The sequence below is a fragment of the Tupaia chinensis genome, unplaced genomic scaffold, assembly GCF_000334495.1.
Source record: "Tupaia chinensis unplaced genomic scaffold, TupChi_1.0 Scaffold000235_1, whole genome shotgun sequence".
Lineage (NCBI taxonomy): Eukaryota > Metazoa > Chordata > Mammalia > Scandentia > Tupaiidae > Tupaia > Tupaia belangeri.
Genome location: NW_006159713.1, coordinates 3,217,917 through 3,235,888, shown reverse-complemented (window position 1 = coordinate 3,235,888; position 17,972 = coordinate 3,217,917). Strand labels below are relative to the sequence as shown.

The following is a 17,972-nucleotide window of genomic DNA, read 5'->3' as shown; positions in this document are numbered from 1 at the left end:
CCCTCCCTCTGTTTCCTTCTCCTTTCCCAGATCTATAGTGCAGGAGGGGCAGGATATCCACTATTTTTTAGTTCCTTTACACTGTAACCTACCGCTTCACCATAATGGTTGTTGAGGGTGGGGGGAGCAACAGTTGGTATGAGAGGGAGGGATGATTTTTCAGGAAAGAAATACAAAATGTATTAGCTTACTCTTTTCAAAATACTTACCCCATTACATTAGGTATGTAAAGTTTCTTTGATAATGAAGTTTTTTATGTCATTTAAAAAATATTAAATAAATTGATAGTCAAGGTGGAATAAGATAAATTGTGAAGCTAGAAGATCAATAGCTGAGTTCTGAGAAACACCAGGGTGCATGTAAAAAGCTGTGATAGACCCATATACAGAGAAGACATATAGAGAAGACCTAAGGAGGAAGACGGTCATGGTCATAACTAATTAAAAAACAAGAGAGATAAATGGGGCTGGTAGGTGGCATGGTGGTTAAGGGTATTGGACTCTTACATGGCCGACCATGGTTCAAGTCCTGTATGTGGTGGCTTGCTTTCTCATTTGTTCTCTCTCCCTCTCTCTCTCTCTCTGTCTTTCTTTCTCTCTCCCCCGCCTCTTTCTCTTGCTGGGTCCCATTCTGGTCAAATTTAAATAAATAAACAAACAAGCAAACAAAGAAAGAAAGAAAGAAAGAAAGAAAGTAAGAAAGTTAAATCATCTTGTCTTGTCAGCAACCTTCTTCCATTTCTCAGAAACTTCTCTGCTTTCCTATCTTTCTGGGATTATAGGGTAGTTTGGATACCTTATTCATACCTGGGCCTCTAGAACTTAAAATCCTAAAAAAAAATGTCTGCAGGAAATGGAGACTAAGGCCCAGAAGAGAGAGGGAATTTGTTTAAGAACACCCTTGATTCTGAGGGACAATCAAGGTAGGCCCTAGGTCTCTGTTCAGAGTCACAAGGCCATGGGCAAAATCATGTGGCAACATAGGTCTGCCATAACAAGAATGGCCTACTTGGAAAGGCAGGGAGGAGCCATATACTTCCTATAACTTTTTAAAGAACAGTGTGTGGGATGATCTTAGCTAGCAAGATTTAGAGTCCAGTCTCGCAAACACTATTGACCACCTACAGGCTAGGCTATGAAATAAATGCTTTGATAACTAAAGAGCTACAAGCCTTTGAATCTTTTCAACAACAATCGTGTCTATAAACAGGGATTAAGATATTTATATGTTTACTGTTAAACCAAAACAAGTAATCCCTGCAGACAAGCTGGAAATATTGTAGAAATTCCCACTCACCCCTACTTACCTCTAACAACTTACGGTCAGCTCAATAGTGGACAGTTTGAATATCCAACGATCGAATACGAACAGTCCCTTCCTTCCCTATCCTCAGCCCATAGTTCCCAAACATCATCATACTTAGAAACTGATGGCCACAGTTGTTTACTTGATTTCAGGGGAAATTTGAAGGATTTTTTCAAGGTGAAGTTGAATCACATTTTGATTTTTGCTGAATTAAGAATCAAGGGCCAGCTCCGTGGCCTGGTGATTAATAAAGCTGGATTCCACATGGCCATAGTGGCTTGAGAAATATGCTGTGTGTGTGTGTGTGTGTGTGTGTGTGAGAGAGAGAGAGAGAGAGAGAGAGAGAGAGAATGTTCAAAATCCCCAAAGGAAGAAGAGATAGAGATGAAGGGATTGAAGTGTGATTATTCCCATGAGAAGAAGGGATTGCAGTGTGATGGTCTGGTGCTTTCTTCTCTCTTTCTCTCTACCTCTTGGTCTCTCCCTGGTGAGTACAGGTGCCCTCTAGCAAAAATTAAAAAAAAAAATCCTCACATAAGATAAGATTTCACCGAAGTCCTCTTTCCATAGCACTGTCAGCAGCATATCAGGAGTGGAGTTAGAGTTGGTGGAAAAAGAGATTATTTAACAGAGAACCTCAAGTTCACGAAGGTTTATGGAGCACTTGCCTTGAGCAAAGCATCAGGAAGCCCCTTTCTCAGATTTCGAAGAAGGCTTTCATGCTTATGTGTGCAGACTTCTGTATCCAGCAGGCTCAGGACATTTGCTTGTGGCTCCCCTGCCTCTCTCATAAGGCGGCTACTCTAGGAAACCTCCCGTGCATGAGATCAATACTTCCTGAACCTACTATGGCTGTTGTTCTGTCTTCAGATCTCCAGGGGATGGGAAAGAAGGATGCATTTTCAAATGCCCCAGATAGTTCTGCCTCTACTAGCCCTGCCCTATGCACTTAGAAAGCCCCATCCTAGACCTTTTGCCCTAAGTAAAGTGTGGTGCCTTGTGGGTCAGAGTGGCCATGCTACTGGGTCTTGGCCTGGATCTCTTGTGGATCACAGCTGTTTCTCAGAATATGACCTTATAACGGAAAGGACATTGCAAGAAAAGTCCAGAATGCTGAGGGAAGGTCTCAGCAGAACCACTCATAATAATTTTACCTCCCTAAGCCATATGTATCTTCATAGTTGTACCACAGAGCCTAGGCCTTGATCAGAGAATTGCAAAGGGCTCACTATGACACAGCTCAAGCTGGTAGAGAGGTTGTACTGGGCTCACACGGTGATATTTTTTTAAAAAAATAATTATTTTATTTAACTTTATTTATTTAAATTTGACCAGAGAGAGAGAGGAAGCAAACCACCAGGTCTGGGACTCGAACTGTGGCCAGTCATGTGGGAGTACAACACCCCTAACCACCACACCACCTGCTGGCCCCAGAGGGTGATTTTTTTTTTTTTAATTTAAGCTTCATTTAAAAAATGGAGAGACACCATAGACTTCTAGTACCTCCTTATCACAAGTCAGATGTTTTATTTTTTTAAAAAAATAATTATTTTATTTAACTTTATTTATTTAAATTTGACCAGAGAGAGAGAGGAAGCAAACCACCAGGTCTGGGACTCGAACTGTGGCCAGTCATGTGGGAGTACAACACCCCTAACCACCACACCACCTGCTGGCCCCAGAGGGTGATTTTTTTTTTTTTAATTTAAGCTTCATTTAAAAAATGGAGAGACACCATAGACTTCTAGTACCTCCTTATCACAAGTCAGATGTTTATTGGAGATGAGAAGTCATTGCCCCTTTAAGCAATGTGCTATCCAGTGTTCCACAGTGTCATCACTCCCTCTTGTATTTTTTGGCCAACTTCATACACTACTTGTTTGTTGCCTTCCCAACCCTTGTAGGTATCTGAATTTGAGATCTCTGGCTTACCCAATTCTGACTGTCCTTCAACTTCTATCATCCCACGAGACCAAAGCCTACAAAATTTTCTTTCCCCAGCTCCAGAGTTAATCATCACCTTCTTATGCAAATAAGAACAGGAAAGTCTTGCTTGGTCAATTTCTGTGAAAATATTGGTCTGGTGGTATTCTTCACTAACCTGGCATCCAGTGCCTTCCTGCTCAACATTTGCCAGCTAACATTTGCTCTTGTCCCTGACTGAAGCTTTCTCAGGCTTCCGTAGCTGTGGATGTCCAGTTCAGGCAGGCCAGCCAGATGAACGGGGCTTGGGTGCATCCAGGCCAGGTCCTACTCTGGGCTCTTTGGGTCCTTGCAGCTGCCGCCAAGGGTGAGACGCCAATGGGAAAGGAGGGTTCTTTGAATATAGGGAGGGGGAGGATTTTCTGCTGGTGCAAAGTTATTTCCCAGGTCTTTCAGGGTCCATGGAGGACTATGCAGTACCCTGAGGACACCAATGTCCTGGTGTTGCTGGGGGCCTCCTTCTCTACTGTGGAAGATCATAGTCCTGCCCTTGGGCTGCTCAACTCTGCAAAGGGCTTGGAAGGACTGTCCTGGGGACTGGGAAGGGCTATGGGATGGGACCTGTGCTTCTATAGCCCTGGCTGAGGAGACCAGGACTTTCAGTAATGAAATAATATTAGAAACAGTGTCAGGATAGTTGGTCCTGCTAAGTAAGCTGCTAGGCAGTTTCCTGCTAAAAGCCCCATGTTCTGTGCAGAAATGGAGATGCTTGTACACTAAGTCTCCCAAAGTGTCCTCTTCAGGCTCCTGGAAGTGGATGAGACGATTAAGGAGTTGAATCAGGTGGCATCTGGTTGGAAATTTTTTAATTTTTCCTTTTTTTTAATGTGCCAGAGGGCACTTGTACTTGCCAGAGACTGAGAGTGGGAGAGAGAGAGAAAAAAAACCCTCAATGGGACATCATCACATGCCACAATCCCTTCTCTGTCTATTTCATTGGGATCTGGGGCACGAATGTATAGTTTTCAAGCCACAGTGCCAGGATTCAAACCTCATGGTTGGCCATATGGGATAAGGCTCCCTTAACCAGTGGTCTGGTCCTGCATGAGAATATTTAATGTTTACCAGTGAGTATATATTTTCATTTGTCTTCTCTCTCTCTCTGTTTTATTTTTGAGAGGCTTTTTTTTTTTTCTGTAGAGTGCATGCACTTGCTGGAGAGGAGAGAGAGAAAGTGAGAAATCGCCCCCCCATACACACACCAGGGAGGATGGCCATGCCACAATCTTTTATCCTCTTGGAATTTGGGGCATGCATACATATATGTCCAGTGTGAGTTTCAAGCCACCGGGTCTGAGACTCAAACAGTAGTTGGCTGTGTGGGAGTCCAGCGCCTTAACTGCTACACCTCCTGCTGGCCCCCATGTGTTTTCTAAAGCACCCACCTAATTCACCAGAACCACAATTCCATAGATGTTACTGCTTAGGACTCCTCTGGATAAAAATTTTAAAGTTTATTTAAATTTAATTTTAAGGGATATAAAAGTCAGTAGTCATACAGGTGATGCATGGACATGCCAGCCATTGTGCTGATAGGTATGAAAATGCAGAAACAAGGGAAAACTGGGCAGATGATTTTGTGAGATTCTAGAACGTATAGATTCTAGCTTGTTTCAGTCCCATAGAGAAGAGAAGCTTCTATGGAGCAGAAGGGAGATTAGTTCTGCAATGAATCAAGGAAAATTCTATGGTATAGTGCTGAACTCCTAAGAGAAACTGAGTCAGTGCTCGGGTGAAGGTGACTTCCAAGGGACCCTTGAAGGAAGAATAGATCCATGGAAAGGGAACCCAGCTACTTCCTGTTGTACCAGATCTGGGTGCAAAAAGCACCCCATTGGTGGGGGTGGGGATTTGAATTGGGTGAATTTCCTGACTGCCTGGCCAGCTCCTAATTCTTCCCCATGTTCCCTCAGGGTCTGCTATGGAGGTACCATGCAGGAACACCAGGCAGGGATGGATCCAGGGAAAGCAAGTCTCTGTGCAGGGAAGCCCCATGCCTGTGAACGTGTTCCTCGGGGTCCCCTATGCTGCACCCCCTCTGGGATCTCTGAGATTTACAGGCCCACAACCTGCATCACCCTGGGATGAATTGCGAGAAGCCACGACCTACCCTAACTTGTAAGACAAGGCTCCGTGTTAGGGGTGGCCTGTGACTCTGGGAGCTGGGGGCAGAGCACTGGGAGAGAATGAAGGTTGGTCAGCCCAGTAGGCAAGGAGAGGAGGGGTGGGCATGGCAGGGGGATTGGGGCTAATGGGCGGGTGGCAGAGGAGGGGGAAAAAGAGAGGGCTACAGATCTGAGTACATGCTTTGTAATGTCATGACTCCGCAGACTAGAAGTTCAGTAGAATTGCTAGAGGTAGTGTTAAAAATATTCAGGGGATAGTTGATGGTGCGGTGGTGGCATAGCTGGAACTGTATGGGAGAGGTCTTGGGTTCACATCCCAGGACCTCCCTGAGTATGCTGGGTGCTCGTGTTTGTGCCCATGATCTGGGGCCGCTGAGACTAAGGGTAGATCATGGAGTGGAAACCCTGCTGACAATGCTTGTCTCGCTATCCCTCTCTGTCTCTCTCTTTCTCTCTTACAGAAGAAATGAATCAGTGAAACTTTAAAAAACATGTAGATTCCCTGAGCTCCCTTCTGAACTTAATGAATCAGAACCTTCTGAGCTAGGTCCAGGAAATGTATCTGAAAGCTCTTTAGGCTTTGAAGACACCGCAATGAGCTTACTTGACTTTTGGTCAAAAGGGACTATCCAGGTGTGTGACCTGGAGAGGTGCGACCTCTCACCCAGGTTTAGCTGCTACAGGCAGTCTGGGTTAGGGCTCAGAGGGAAGAATTACACCAGAGATATTCCAGCCTCCTTAGTTAAAAATAAGCCTAGTTCAAGGCCAGTCTGTAGTGGGAGCTCTGGGAACCCCTGTGGGATGGATACATGAAAGGACCTCTGTGACTCAGGGGCCTGGGAGGTAGGTAGTTCCCAGTCACTCCAGATTTGCAGGTGTGGTGGGTTAATTGTAGAGGATAAGGTGAGACTTTGGCATGGGGAGTGAGACTTCAAAATCTCAAGGAATCTTCTGGCATTTCTACTTCTGTGAAGCCCTGAGATTGGGCCATGTTGGTTCCTGGCATTTGAGTGCCAGGCAGAAGAAGTACCCTGGTGTCAGGACAACCCCTAAGGCATAGAAGAGGACCTCATGTTTCCCAGGGACTGATAACATGAAGCAGAAACTCACTCGCTTGTTCATTCATTCGTTCAACTGATGTTCATTGAGAACAGCTGGATCCCCACAGTACGTTAGATCCAGGAGCCCTCAAGGAGCATGTAGACTGGGCGGTGGTGGGGGAAGATAGAAATAATAAAAATAGACAACCTAATTATAGGGTGACAAGGGCAGCATTTGGGGATCAGAGAAGGGCGCTGAGGGATCACAGAGAACCACCTAGCCTAGCTTTGAGGTAGGGTCAGACAGTTTTGCTGAAAGCAGCAAGGCTTCGACTCTGATAAATAACATGAGGATAAAGGGGTAGGTACGCCAGTCAGGGGGCAGATTTGCAGTGGTAGGTCCCGCTGCCCATCTTGTGCTCTGTTCTAGGAAAACGGTGAACTTTCACTGAGATCTTAGTACAGTAGAATCCTCACATCTACAGTCTTGCTTAATTATGCTATGTGTCAGGCTCTGTGTAGGTGCCAGGTCTGAGGTACAGAGGTGACTAATACAGAGTCCCAAGTTTTTAGCTGCTTGTAGTTGAGTGGGAGAACATAATCATACTCATGGACAAGCCTAGAACAAGTTCTGGGAAAGGATACAAAGTATGTGGGTGTCTCCAAAGAAGAACTGTCATCTAATGGAACAACCTCAGAAGGCTTCTTGGAGGAGGTGGCATTTGAAAGAAAGGGAAGAACATGAGCAATCTGAAAATGAAAGAAAGGGAAGGACATGAGCAAGCAGTCCAGGTAGAGGAATGAGTTTGAGCAAAGCCTGAATGCAGGAGTCTCCCTGCAAGTCTGCCTCAGTTTGTAACTACTAGGATGGAGGCCTGGAAATGTCCCTTTACCCTTCTTGGGGCAGAAGAGGGTGCTATGGGAGTAAAGTCCTTGATATTCAACCCAGTGTCCTGTCTTCTACCATCTGGGAACTTGCTGGGCCAGCTTGGGTCTCTATGTGTGTCTGTCCAGGTCATGGTGGTGGGTGTAGGCATGGGAGTGTGCTGGGAGTTAATGGCACAATTATTCTGCACAAGGTGCTTTCCTACCCAGGAACCAGATCAAAGAGCATTAGAGTCGTTTGCTTGCTTGCTTGTTTTGAAACTCCTGGGGCTTGGTCATGATTCAATTCTATGGCAATAGGTTTTTTTCTGCTCAGGCAGAAAGATGATCAGGCCTCCACCCCCATGCCACCACAAGAACTGGGCCCTCCCAGGCTTGTTTGCTGATTGCAATTCGGTGACTTTCTCCTTTTTCAAGGTGTTTCCAGAACTCAGAGTGGCTGTTCTCAGACCAACGTATTCTCAAGGTTCATTACCCAAAATTCAACGTGTCGGAAGATTGCCTGTACCTTAATATCTACGTGCCAGCGCATGCCGATGTGGACTCCAAGCTCCCGGTAAGGCTGCTTGCCATGCTAGGTCTCCAGCTAGCAGGTTCTGGGCCTGGGATCTGGCAAGTGACTGTTTGAAATCACACCTAGCCTTCTGTTGTGCACAATGAAATATCATCACCATCAATAACTTGTTTTTAAAAAATCATTATAATAGGGCCAGCAGGTGGTGTGGTGGTTAAGGTGCTGGACTTCCACATGGCCAGCTATGGTTCGAGTCCTAGACCTAGCAGCTTGCTTTCTCACTTTCTCTCTCTCTCTTTCCATCTGGTCACATTAAATAATAACAATAACAATCAATAAAATTGAACAAACAAGTCTTTTAAAAATCATTATAATGATAGAGTCACTTCATTTTTTTTTTCTGATTGATTCTCTTTTGGTAATGACTTGACCTTTGACTTATATTTTTTGTTCCCCCCCCCCCCGTGGAGTATTTAATGGCCTATTAGGTTTCAGAAATGACACTGCTTAAAAGCATAAAAGCATGGGGACCAGCAGTTGGCATAATGGCTATGTTGCTGGGTTCCCATGTAGTTGACTGTGGTTCAAATCCCAGACCCGGTGGCTTAAACTCACACCGGTGCGTGTGTGTGTGTGTGTGTATACTCAAGATCCCAAGAGGAGAATGGAGGAGAATAGATTGTGGCATGGCCATCCCCCCGGGGGGTGATTTCTCACTTTCTGTCTCTCTGTCTGTCTGTCTTTCTGGTGAGCACACGCGCCCTATAGCAAAAAACTCTCAAAAGAAAAAAAAAAAAAGAGCATAAAAGGACTGTTTTTTCTTTTCTCAAGAAATCTTTTTTAAAGAGGATAATTGCATCCTTCAATTTTTCTGTTTGTAATTAAAACAGCCAAGTAATAATGTTACGTATTTCATTTAAGAATGTGAACAATCCCTGTAGAACTGAGTAGGAGCAATGCACAGTCTAAGAGCTGGTTTTTAGCCACGCCTTCCCAGCATCCTCTCTCCCCCATGCTTCTGCAATGGGAGATTCCCTCTCTTCTATCCCAACAGCAACATCTGCGGGCTGTTTCCTGTGTGCTAGGCATGGCACAGTCCATCATTTAATGCCCACAACAACCCGGTGGGTAAAGACGATTGAATCCCTCCTACAGGCGAAGAAGACAAGGCACAGGAGGGCCTACGCGAGCCTCTGTGTACACACAAGTGCCAGATCCTGGTGCCAAAGCCAAGGTTTTATTCAGCTCCCCCTTTCCCTTGGTAGCTTTCTCCTCTTTTCCTGGTTGTAATTTCTAATAAGACCTTTAAAAGTCAGTGGAAAGAATTTAGTATTAAGTATGTAAATAGTGATAATACCACTTAAATAACATTGTATGTCCCCTGGTGCCAATTTTTTAAATCAATCTAGAAATTTTTCCATACTTTCTCCTGTCTCTCCTCTCTGAAAGCAGGAAAAGAAAGCCTTAAATTCAAACATATTAAGCTGCTTTTGCTCTTATATGTGGCTTACAGTGATTGCCATCTTCCTGGGGGTATAGGCGTAATGATATTTATTGATAGTAATGTTTTCTGAGCACTTGAAATGTACCAATATTGTCCTAGCAGCTTTAGATTCAGGATCTTATTTAAGTTTCATGATAACTTCCAAAGTGAGATACTTTCATTCTTCACATCTTACCGATAAGAAAAATGAGACTCAGAGAGGTTAAGTAATCTGCCCAAGGTCACACAGCTAGTCAGTCACAGAGCTGAAATTCAAACCCAGCCACTCAGATTCCAGAGCCTGCATGCCCAGGCCTACTTCAAAAGACAAAATCCCTGACCCTACTTAGAAAAAAAAAAAAAAAAAAAAAAAGAGACATTTAAATTTCCTTAAAGAAAGTATGTTCCACAGGGGACCAGCAGGTGGCGTGGTGGTTAAAGATGCTGAACTCCTAAATGGCTGACAGCTGCAGCTTGGTTTCTCACTACCTCTCTCTCTCTCTCTCTCTCTCTCTTTCTCTGGTTAAATTTAATAATAATAATAATGTTAATAAAAATAATTCTTAAAAGAAATGTTTAAATAAAAAAGAAGAATGTTCCACAGTGCATGGGGAGAGCTGTGGGTACCTGGGGGGCTGACTGGAGTGTTCCTTTGTTCTCCTCAGGTCATGGTGTGGTTCCCAGGGGGTGCCTTTGTGACTGGCTCAGCCTCCATTTTCGATGGGTCTGTCCTGGCTGCCTATGAGGATGTAGTGGTTGTGACCACCCAGTACCGGCTAGGAATATTTGGGTTCTTCAGGTGAGTCTCCCCAAAGGACTGATCCCCAAGGGGGCAGCTATGCAATAGCCATAGGTGGTGGCCAGCAAAGTGGCGTGAGCCTTTGGTGGCACTGAGTAAATTTGACCCTAATTAGTTAACTTTTAACAGCTGCAACTAATACGTTCCTAAATTGTGAAGACTTAAAATAATAAAAATATCTTTCTCACTGAAGTAAAGTCCAAGCGAGTGTCCGTTGATTGACAGGCATCCTTCCACATTGTCAATCAGAGACCCAGGCTCCTTCCATCTTGTGGCTCTGATCGGGACTTCCTAGGGCCCTGAGTCTCCTGCATTTGGCCAGTAGTACAGTCTTGATGCAGGCCATGGAGTAGTTGAATCACAAATGCAATAGCTAATGTATCTGTAAAGTTTATTGTGTCCTTAACACCATCAATCCTCAACAATTTATGCAGTAGGTGTTTTTGTCTCCATTTTAGACATTAGAACATTGAAGCAAAATAGGTTATATGTCTTGCCCAAGGTCACCCATATAGTAAGTGGTTAGGCTATGAATCCAGGGCTAGAGGTTGTGATCTTAACCACTAAGGTATTTCTCAGGATAAATGGAAACGGAGGAACGGACAGCACATACCTAATATGTTCAGGGAGGTGCCTGGGTGTGTGCCCGGAACTTCCCATGTGGGTCAGCCTTCACAGAACATGGCACTATGGCTGTACTATCACCCAGCCCCAGCAGAGTAATTTAACCTCTCTGTGCCTGAATGTCCTAATCTGAGGGGCCGACATATCCATCAGTTTCCTCATGGCGTGCTCAGAGATTTAATAGATGGGATTAGCCTTCCTAGTTAATCAAGCCGTGGCTGTGGAGAAATGTAGCCACTGCCCAAACCACTGCCTAGCAGAAGGAAATTGTGGGATGACCTCCAGTCTCTCTATATCCCACCCCCAAGCACCTTTAAGTGGTACCTCCACTGACTGCGTGCAGCTGAAGCCTGTGTGATATAGTTCTTCAAGGCCAGCTTTTTAGGAGCAGAGCAAAAAGGATGGAGAGAGGACCTAGAGAAGTAAAGAGCGAGAAATTAGCACCATCTAACTCATCGGTTAGGGGAATTATAGAAATATTACTCAAAAGGCCTTTAAAACAGTGTCTGATACATGCTGTTGCTATTTTAATAATAACGATAATAATAAATAAATAATAACAAGAATTTAGTCATTTCTGTTGCCCAGGAAGGCCTTACTCTCTTGTCCAGACCAACTCTGAGCAGGAGGACTCTTCTCCTGGGATCCATGGATTCAAGGAAGCCCATGGTATCAATATTGTACGTGCATTTTCTGGGGCCATAGCTTTTATCAAATTCTCAGAGAAACCTAAATCCCAGAACAGACTGAGAACTAAACCCAACTTCCTCAGCTCCTCTAGGCCCCTGATTCTTAACCCCTCCCAGCTGACACCTGCCCCCAGCCTTTGTCCCAATATCCCAGGGCTACAGAAAACAGGTGGTGGCCAACTGAGAATTCTCACTGTCTCCTGCCTCCAGCACACGGGACAAGTATGCTCCAGGAAACTGGGCCTTCAAGGACCAATTGGCTGCTTTATCCTGGGTCCAGGAGAACATCAAGTTCTTTGGTGGAGACCCTAATTCCGTGACTATCTTCGGAGAGTCAGCAGGAGCCATAAGTGTTTCCAGCCTTGTGAGTTCTCCTCTTTGTGACTTGAATGAACCTCATGGGGGAGGTTGCAAAATGAGGATGATGAATCACTCACATTTGATTGTTTTTTTCATGTTGTACAAACATGAAAAACTTTTATATGCATGGCCTCCCTCAGGCCTCACAAATGCATCGTGAGTTAGGAGTTGTCTTATTCCATGGGCAAGACAGTGTCATCAAGAGAGTTTAAGTGAATCACTAAGGTCAAATAGTGAGTAATTGAGGAAAAATACCTATACAAAGAGACTTCAAAAAGTTGGAAAAAGGAATTAAAGTACCAGTTTATTTAGATACAACTTTTTTTGAAAGCGATGCATAGTTTTTTCATAATACATATTTCCATGAACTTTTTCAAGACTCTGTGTATTTGTATAGTAGAAACCTTAGTATCTTAGTAACTAATTGTTTAACAGAAAAACTCAGCTAAAACATGAACTAACAAGAGATGCATATGAACATTTTATCGTAACTTAAAACAAAATGCCTATTTCCTCACCAGTGGCCTGATGCAGGCCCTCCTCTTTTCAGTTGCTCACTGACATTCCCACATGGGTTCTCTGGCACAAACCACTCTCAAAACCCACTGCCCTCAGGCTAGCAGGTGGCATGGTGGTAGAGGCACTGGACTCCCGCATGGCTGACTGAGGTTTGAGTCCTGCACCTGCTTTCTCACTTACTCTCTTTCTCCCTGTCTCTATCTCTCTCTGTTGATCAGATGTGCCTATAGCAAAGTTAAATAATAATAATAGTAATAATAATAAATAAATTAAACAAATAATTCTTAAAAAAAATACTCACTGCCTTCAAACTTTAGTTTCAGTTTCTTTATAGTGATCACAAACTTAAAAGATGCCTGCTAGGCCAGTCCTATAGCCTAGTGGTTAAGGGAGCTATATCCCACATGGCTAACCACGGTTTGAAATCTGACACTGTTGGCTTGGAAAAAAAGACCAAGCATGTGTGCATGTGTATCCCAAATCTTGATGACAAAATGAAGGAGAAAGGATTGCAATATGACTATGCCCCATTGGAAAGGGGTTCTCTCTATATCTCTCTCTCTCTATCTCTTTCTTTCTGTCTCTCTCATGCCCCCTAGCAATTAAAAAAATAAAAGTCTACAAAGCCCTTTGACACCAGTACCATGGTTACAGCCATTAACGGTCACTTCTATTAACTAGAAACTTAGACTAGAATTTAATACTTTCCCCCAAATATTTCCACTCTTAGCATGTCCACATCTAATTTGAGAGCAATATTTTTTAGCTACTTACCTTTATCAAGGATTTTTTCCCTTCAGATATCATTTTGTTTTCTTTTTATACATGTAGTTCATTGGTTTCCTTGATATATTATTGGTTATGTTATTACAATAACAAGTGCAACTGACAAAACAGGTTGGGAAGTAAACACACCTGGCTTGGCTGGAAACTGGAGGGAATAGAAATGTGTGGAGGTGCTGGGAAATGGCCTAATGGCTCTTAGGGCTAACATTGCCTTGGCATCGATTAGGATGGTACTTACAGAATTTAGTTCCAGGGGAGCGTGTTAAGAGAGCCTCTGCTGTATAGTGCGTGTGTATTTTTATATCTGTGAAAGTACCTGCTAAGATGTATATAGTGTGTATATTTCACAAAACTTCATGGAAAATTCCTATTATGAAAAAACTAGGCATGGATTTCAAAAATTATTGCACCAAAATGAACTTGCAGTTTAATTTCATTTTTCCACAGACTGTGTGATGTACCCTAGTGCTATGATTTAAATAATGGTTTGTCTCACAAAGGTTCATGTTATGGAATCTTTCTGCTGTTGTTCTTTAAGGTTTTTGCCACAGGTTGTGTGTGTCTGCTGGAGAGAGACAGAGAGAGACAGTGAGAGGAAAAGTGAGAAATCACTCCCCAGAGGGGATGGCCACGTCGAAATCCCTTCTCCTCTATTCTCCTCCTGGGCTTGTGGGTATGCATGTACATGTACTCAGTGTCAGTTTCAACCGGCAGGTCTGGGACTCACACCTCAGTGGGCCATGTGGGAGTCCAGTGCCTTAACCACTACATCACCTTTCAGCTCCATGTTCTGGAATCTTGATCACTGATGTAATAGCTTTGAGGGATAGGGCCTAATAGCAGGGCAATATCCAATCAGCAGGGGACATGGGAAGACCAAACAGAAGAAGAGGGAATTCTGTTTCTTCCCTTTTCCCCTGTGTTCTCCTTTTGTCTCTGCATCTGTTGGACAGGTCATATAGCACCAGAGGTCAGCCTGATGCTAACTCTTACTTTCTAACCACTAAACTGGTGAACCAAATAAACCCATTTTTTATAAACCACCCGGTCCCAGGTATTTCTGTTTAGCAACACGATAACAAATGAATACAGCTTATATTAACCCAAATTTACCTATATAATAATAGCTACCATTTCATGAGTGAAATTTGACCAGCACCGTGCAAAGAATTCTACTGAGTTAAAGTCATGATGTATTTTTTTCTGTTTTTCTACACAAAAATGTATCATGACTTCTCCAAAAACCCAATATGTTCATTACTTCCACATCCTTCATAATGATTCTATGAGCACAATGAATCCAATTATTACTTTAGTTTTACAAGAGGGAGTAAACTGATGCTTACCAAGTGTTAAAGAACTTGCCAGAAGTTACCCAGTTAGAAAATAAAGAAGCTAAAACTTATAGGCCAGAAAGTTTGACTTGAAAGTTTTGCTATAAGGCACACGTACTCCCTGGAGAGACAGAGAGAGATGGAGAAACAAAGCAAGAAATCACACACACAAACACCCCGGGGGGTGGGGGGTGGGGGGTGGGGGAGGAATGCCCATGCCACAATCCCTTCTCCTCCATTCTCCTCTTGGGATCTTGGGCACATGTGCACACATGCTTGGCCTGAGTTTTAAGCCACCAGGTCTGGGACTCAAACTGCGGTGGACTATGTGGGAGTCCAGCAATGTAACCATCATGTCACCTGCTGGTCCCATTTGCTAGAATCCTTACAGCTGGTCCTTGACCCCCAAAACAGCACTTTCTTTTTCTCAAAGGTGAGAGTTCTTAAGGAGACTTCCTGAGAAGGTTTCTGTAAAGAAGGGATGGAAGGTAAATATGATGGGTGGGGCACCCTGGGGTAACTCCCTGGGTCTCCTGTGTTCTCTCTCCAGGTTCTGTCTCCCATGGCCAATGGCTTATTCCACAAAGCCATCATGGAGAGTGGAGTGGCCATCATCCCTTATCTGAAGGCATCTGATGATGAATGGAAGGAGGATGTAGGTATATTGTTAACACCTTTCCAGCTTCCTCTCCTTAGTCAAGAGAGAGCATGGTGAGGAATCTCGTCATGTCCTTGCCTTCCCATATTGACCATGCCTGAGGAACTTCATGCTGGCCCATGTGAACTTTTTTCTTCCATTGAAGGAAATGGGTCGAGCTATGTAAGGCAGCATCAGTGGTATGCACGAGTGTGAGTGTGTGTTACGGTTTTTGCATCCTATTTATTATTCTTTGCTGTGGTACACTGCTCAGTCTCCTGTTTATACACAGCCCATTTCCTGGACCTACTCTACTCCATTGGAAAGAATATCCAGAGTACCATGTTAAGAAAGATTCTGAAGCTGTTTCCAGCTCAGTGGAAAAGAACACTGGCAGATTAATGTTGTCTGGCATGGGATTATGAGGGAGAGGTGGGACATATGTCCTAGATATTTGTCTTCTGTCATTGGTCCTTACTGTAGATAGTGAGGACCTAGAGATGAACGGTTCTCTGTCTTTTGTGTCTCGAACATAATACCAGGTATATGTTAGGTAATGGTAAATGTTTGCCAAATAAGTAAATTAATGAATAAGCTGATTCATTCAATGCATATTAAGTAAGCGTAGGAATCATCTCCTATGTATTAATCATTTTTATTGGTACATTTTCTTAAACACCGGATAGGAGATAACAATACACACCAAAACAAGAAATATAGAATTATAAAATCGTATACCTTCAATACACAGGGAACATTGATTTTGGTTACATTTTATATATATAAAGCTACTTTAGTTTGTGCATGTATTTTTTTGGTCACAAATTTATTGAGTGCCTATTGTTTTCCTAGCTCCATAGAACCTATGAGTTTATTAGTGAAGAAAGCATATCCTAAACTCTAGAAAACTATAAATTTCTTTTTGGAGTCTCGCCATGTTGAATCTACTGCCTCAGCTTTGCAGCTGGAACTATAGGTGCATGTCACAATGCCTGACTCTTTTTCAGATGAAGTCACTACTACGCACAGGCAAGTTCAGTTTTGTCATTTTTCTGACTTAGCCTCCCTGCATCATTGATAGACTTGCAACACTGTGTCTAGCCTTTTGGCTGAACCAGGAATAGAACCAAGGTCTTCCATGTGGTTCCAGCCTGCAAAGTGCGGCACCTTAACAGTGTGCATCATGATGTCTAGACTATAATGTTTATTTTTAAAATTAATTTTTGTCTTTTATGATAATGAGAGGCAGGAAGAGATAAGCACTCTGCCTTCTCAGCCAGCCGGGATCATGGACGTGAGCTTCCAGCCTGCACAGGTCAACCAGGGAACCAAACATGCAATCTTCCATTGAGTCCAATTTCACCTGGGCAGCAAGATATTGCTGTTCCACTGAGTCTTTTCCATAGTCTTTCTATTTGAAGGGTTTTTGTTTGTTTGTTTGTTTGTTTGTTTGTTTGTTTGTTTGTTTGTTTGTTTGTTTGTTTGTTTGTTTGTTTGTTTGTTTGTTTGTTTGTTTGTTTGTTTGTTTGTTTGTTTGTTTGTTTGTTTGTTTGTTTGTTTGTTTGTTTGTTTGTTTGTTTGTTTGTTTGTTTGTTTGTTTGTTTGTTTGTTTGTTTGTTTGTTTGTTTGTTTGTTTGTTTGTTTGTTTGTTTGTTTGTTTGTTTGTTTGTTTGTTTAAAGCTGGAATCTGTGGATAGGTTTGGAAAGTGGTCCTTGAACACCCTGCACTTGTATGCAGACTCCATATGCTTGTGTATTTTTTCCAAGGAGAGGGTCTGTAGCTTTTCACTGAATTCTCAGAGCATGACTGCCAGAAGATTAAGAATCACCACTTTCAAGGGACATGTTGTACATATATGAATATTTTAATGGTGTTTAGCAATGGGGTAGGTAGGGAAGGTAAGATCATTGGGGTGATAGATTAGGGGAGAAAAGGGTTAGCAGGGCCTGTAGCTACAATGATCTGAAAGGATGTCTTGGAGGACGCAGGACTTGGGCCTTAAAGAATAAGTGGGATTGGTGTAGAGACAGAAAAAGACATTCAGGGTGTTCAAGGTTGTAGATGGAAATGGGGCTTGAGCATCTTGATAAGCTGAGGATCTGGCCTGAAGTCATGTCTTCATTGACAATTAAGGAGCTTGTGAAACCAGTCCTCACTCTTGGGGCTCATGGCTCCATTTAGCAACTGAAGGTTGGGCTGCCGGGTTCTATGGGTCTTACTGCCAAGGCAGCTAAGCTCATAGGACTGGCCTCTTTCTGTGAAAAGGAATCTTCATTTTATTCCACAGATGGACAGCTCCATCCCTAGCTCTGGTGTTTGCTAAAAATGACAAGGAGGGTCAGGCAAGAGAGTAAGGATAATGCAGTGCCATCTATCTTAAAGGTGTACATTCACTATTAGTACCTGGGACTGGGGAGGGGCAGCAGGCTGGAACTCATCTGACACTTCCCAACTTTCACTCATTTTCCTGAATGTTTTTTGGTCCACACTCTGACCTTGTCTTTCTCTGGAAATAGTTGCAGATGGTTGCACAGGTCTGTGGCTGCAACGCATCAGACTCCTTGGCCCTGCTGAAGTGCCTGAGGGAAAAATCCTCCGAGGAGTTGCTGCATCTCAGTCAGGTGAAAATTGATAATGAGAGAGTTTTGGGGATAGGGTTACCCTTTTGATAGAATGATGAGCAAATCCTATTCCTCTATTATTTATTTTGGTTTGGGACTTGGAAAAGAGAAGGACTAGGAATTTAGAATAACAGGTGTAAAACACAATGAGGGGTGTATAAAAATCTTTATAGACAATTCGAGGAACTTAACGGAGTGGGCTGCTGCTTAACCTGGAAAAGATCCGGCAAAATACAAGACTTGTTTCTAAGTCACTGAAGGCACCT

General features: G+C 43.3%; 1 protein-coding gene across 2 annotated transcripts in view; it reads left to right on the top strand.

The window, feature by feature from the left end:
- The window catches only part of CES5A (carboxylesterase 5A), a 73,593-nt gene that overhangs the window by 40,003 nt on the left and 15,618 nt on the right, over window positions 1-17,972 (top strand). The window contains exons 1-7 of one of the 2 annotated variants that reach the window (XM_006148387.1): window positions 3,386-3,595; window positions 5,202-5,406; window positions 7,757-7,895; window positions 10,002-10,135; window positions 11,659-11,812; window positions 14,998-15,102; window positions 17,602-17,706. In XM_006148387.1, the coding sequence (XP_006148449.1) occupies window positions 3,523-3,595; window positions 5,202-5,406; window positions 7,757-7,895; window positions 10,002-10,135; window positions 11,659-11,812; window positions 14,998-15,102; window positions 17,602-17,706 (915 nt within the window). In that variant the 5' untranslated portion in view covers window positions 3,386-3,522. Of the gene's footprint in view, window positions 1-3,385; window positions 3,596-5,201; window positions 5,407-7,756; window positions 7,896-10,001; window positions 10,136-11,658; window positions 11,813-14,997; window positions 15,103-17,601; window positions 17,707-17,972 lie in introns of those variants that run through there. The other variant, XM_027771841.1, reaches the window with a different exon arrangement.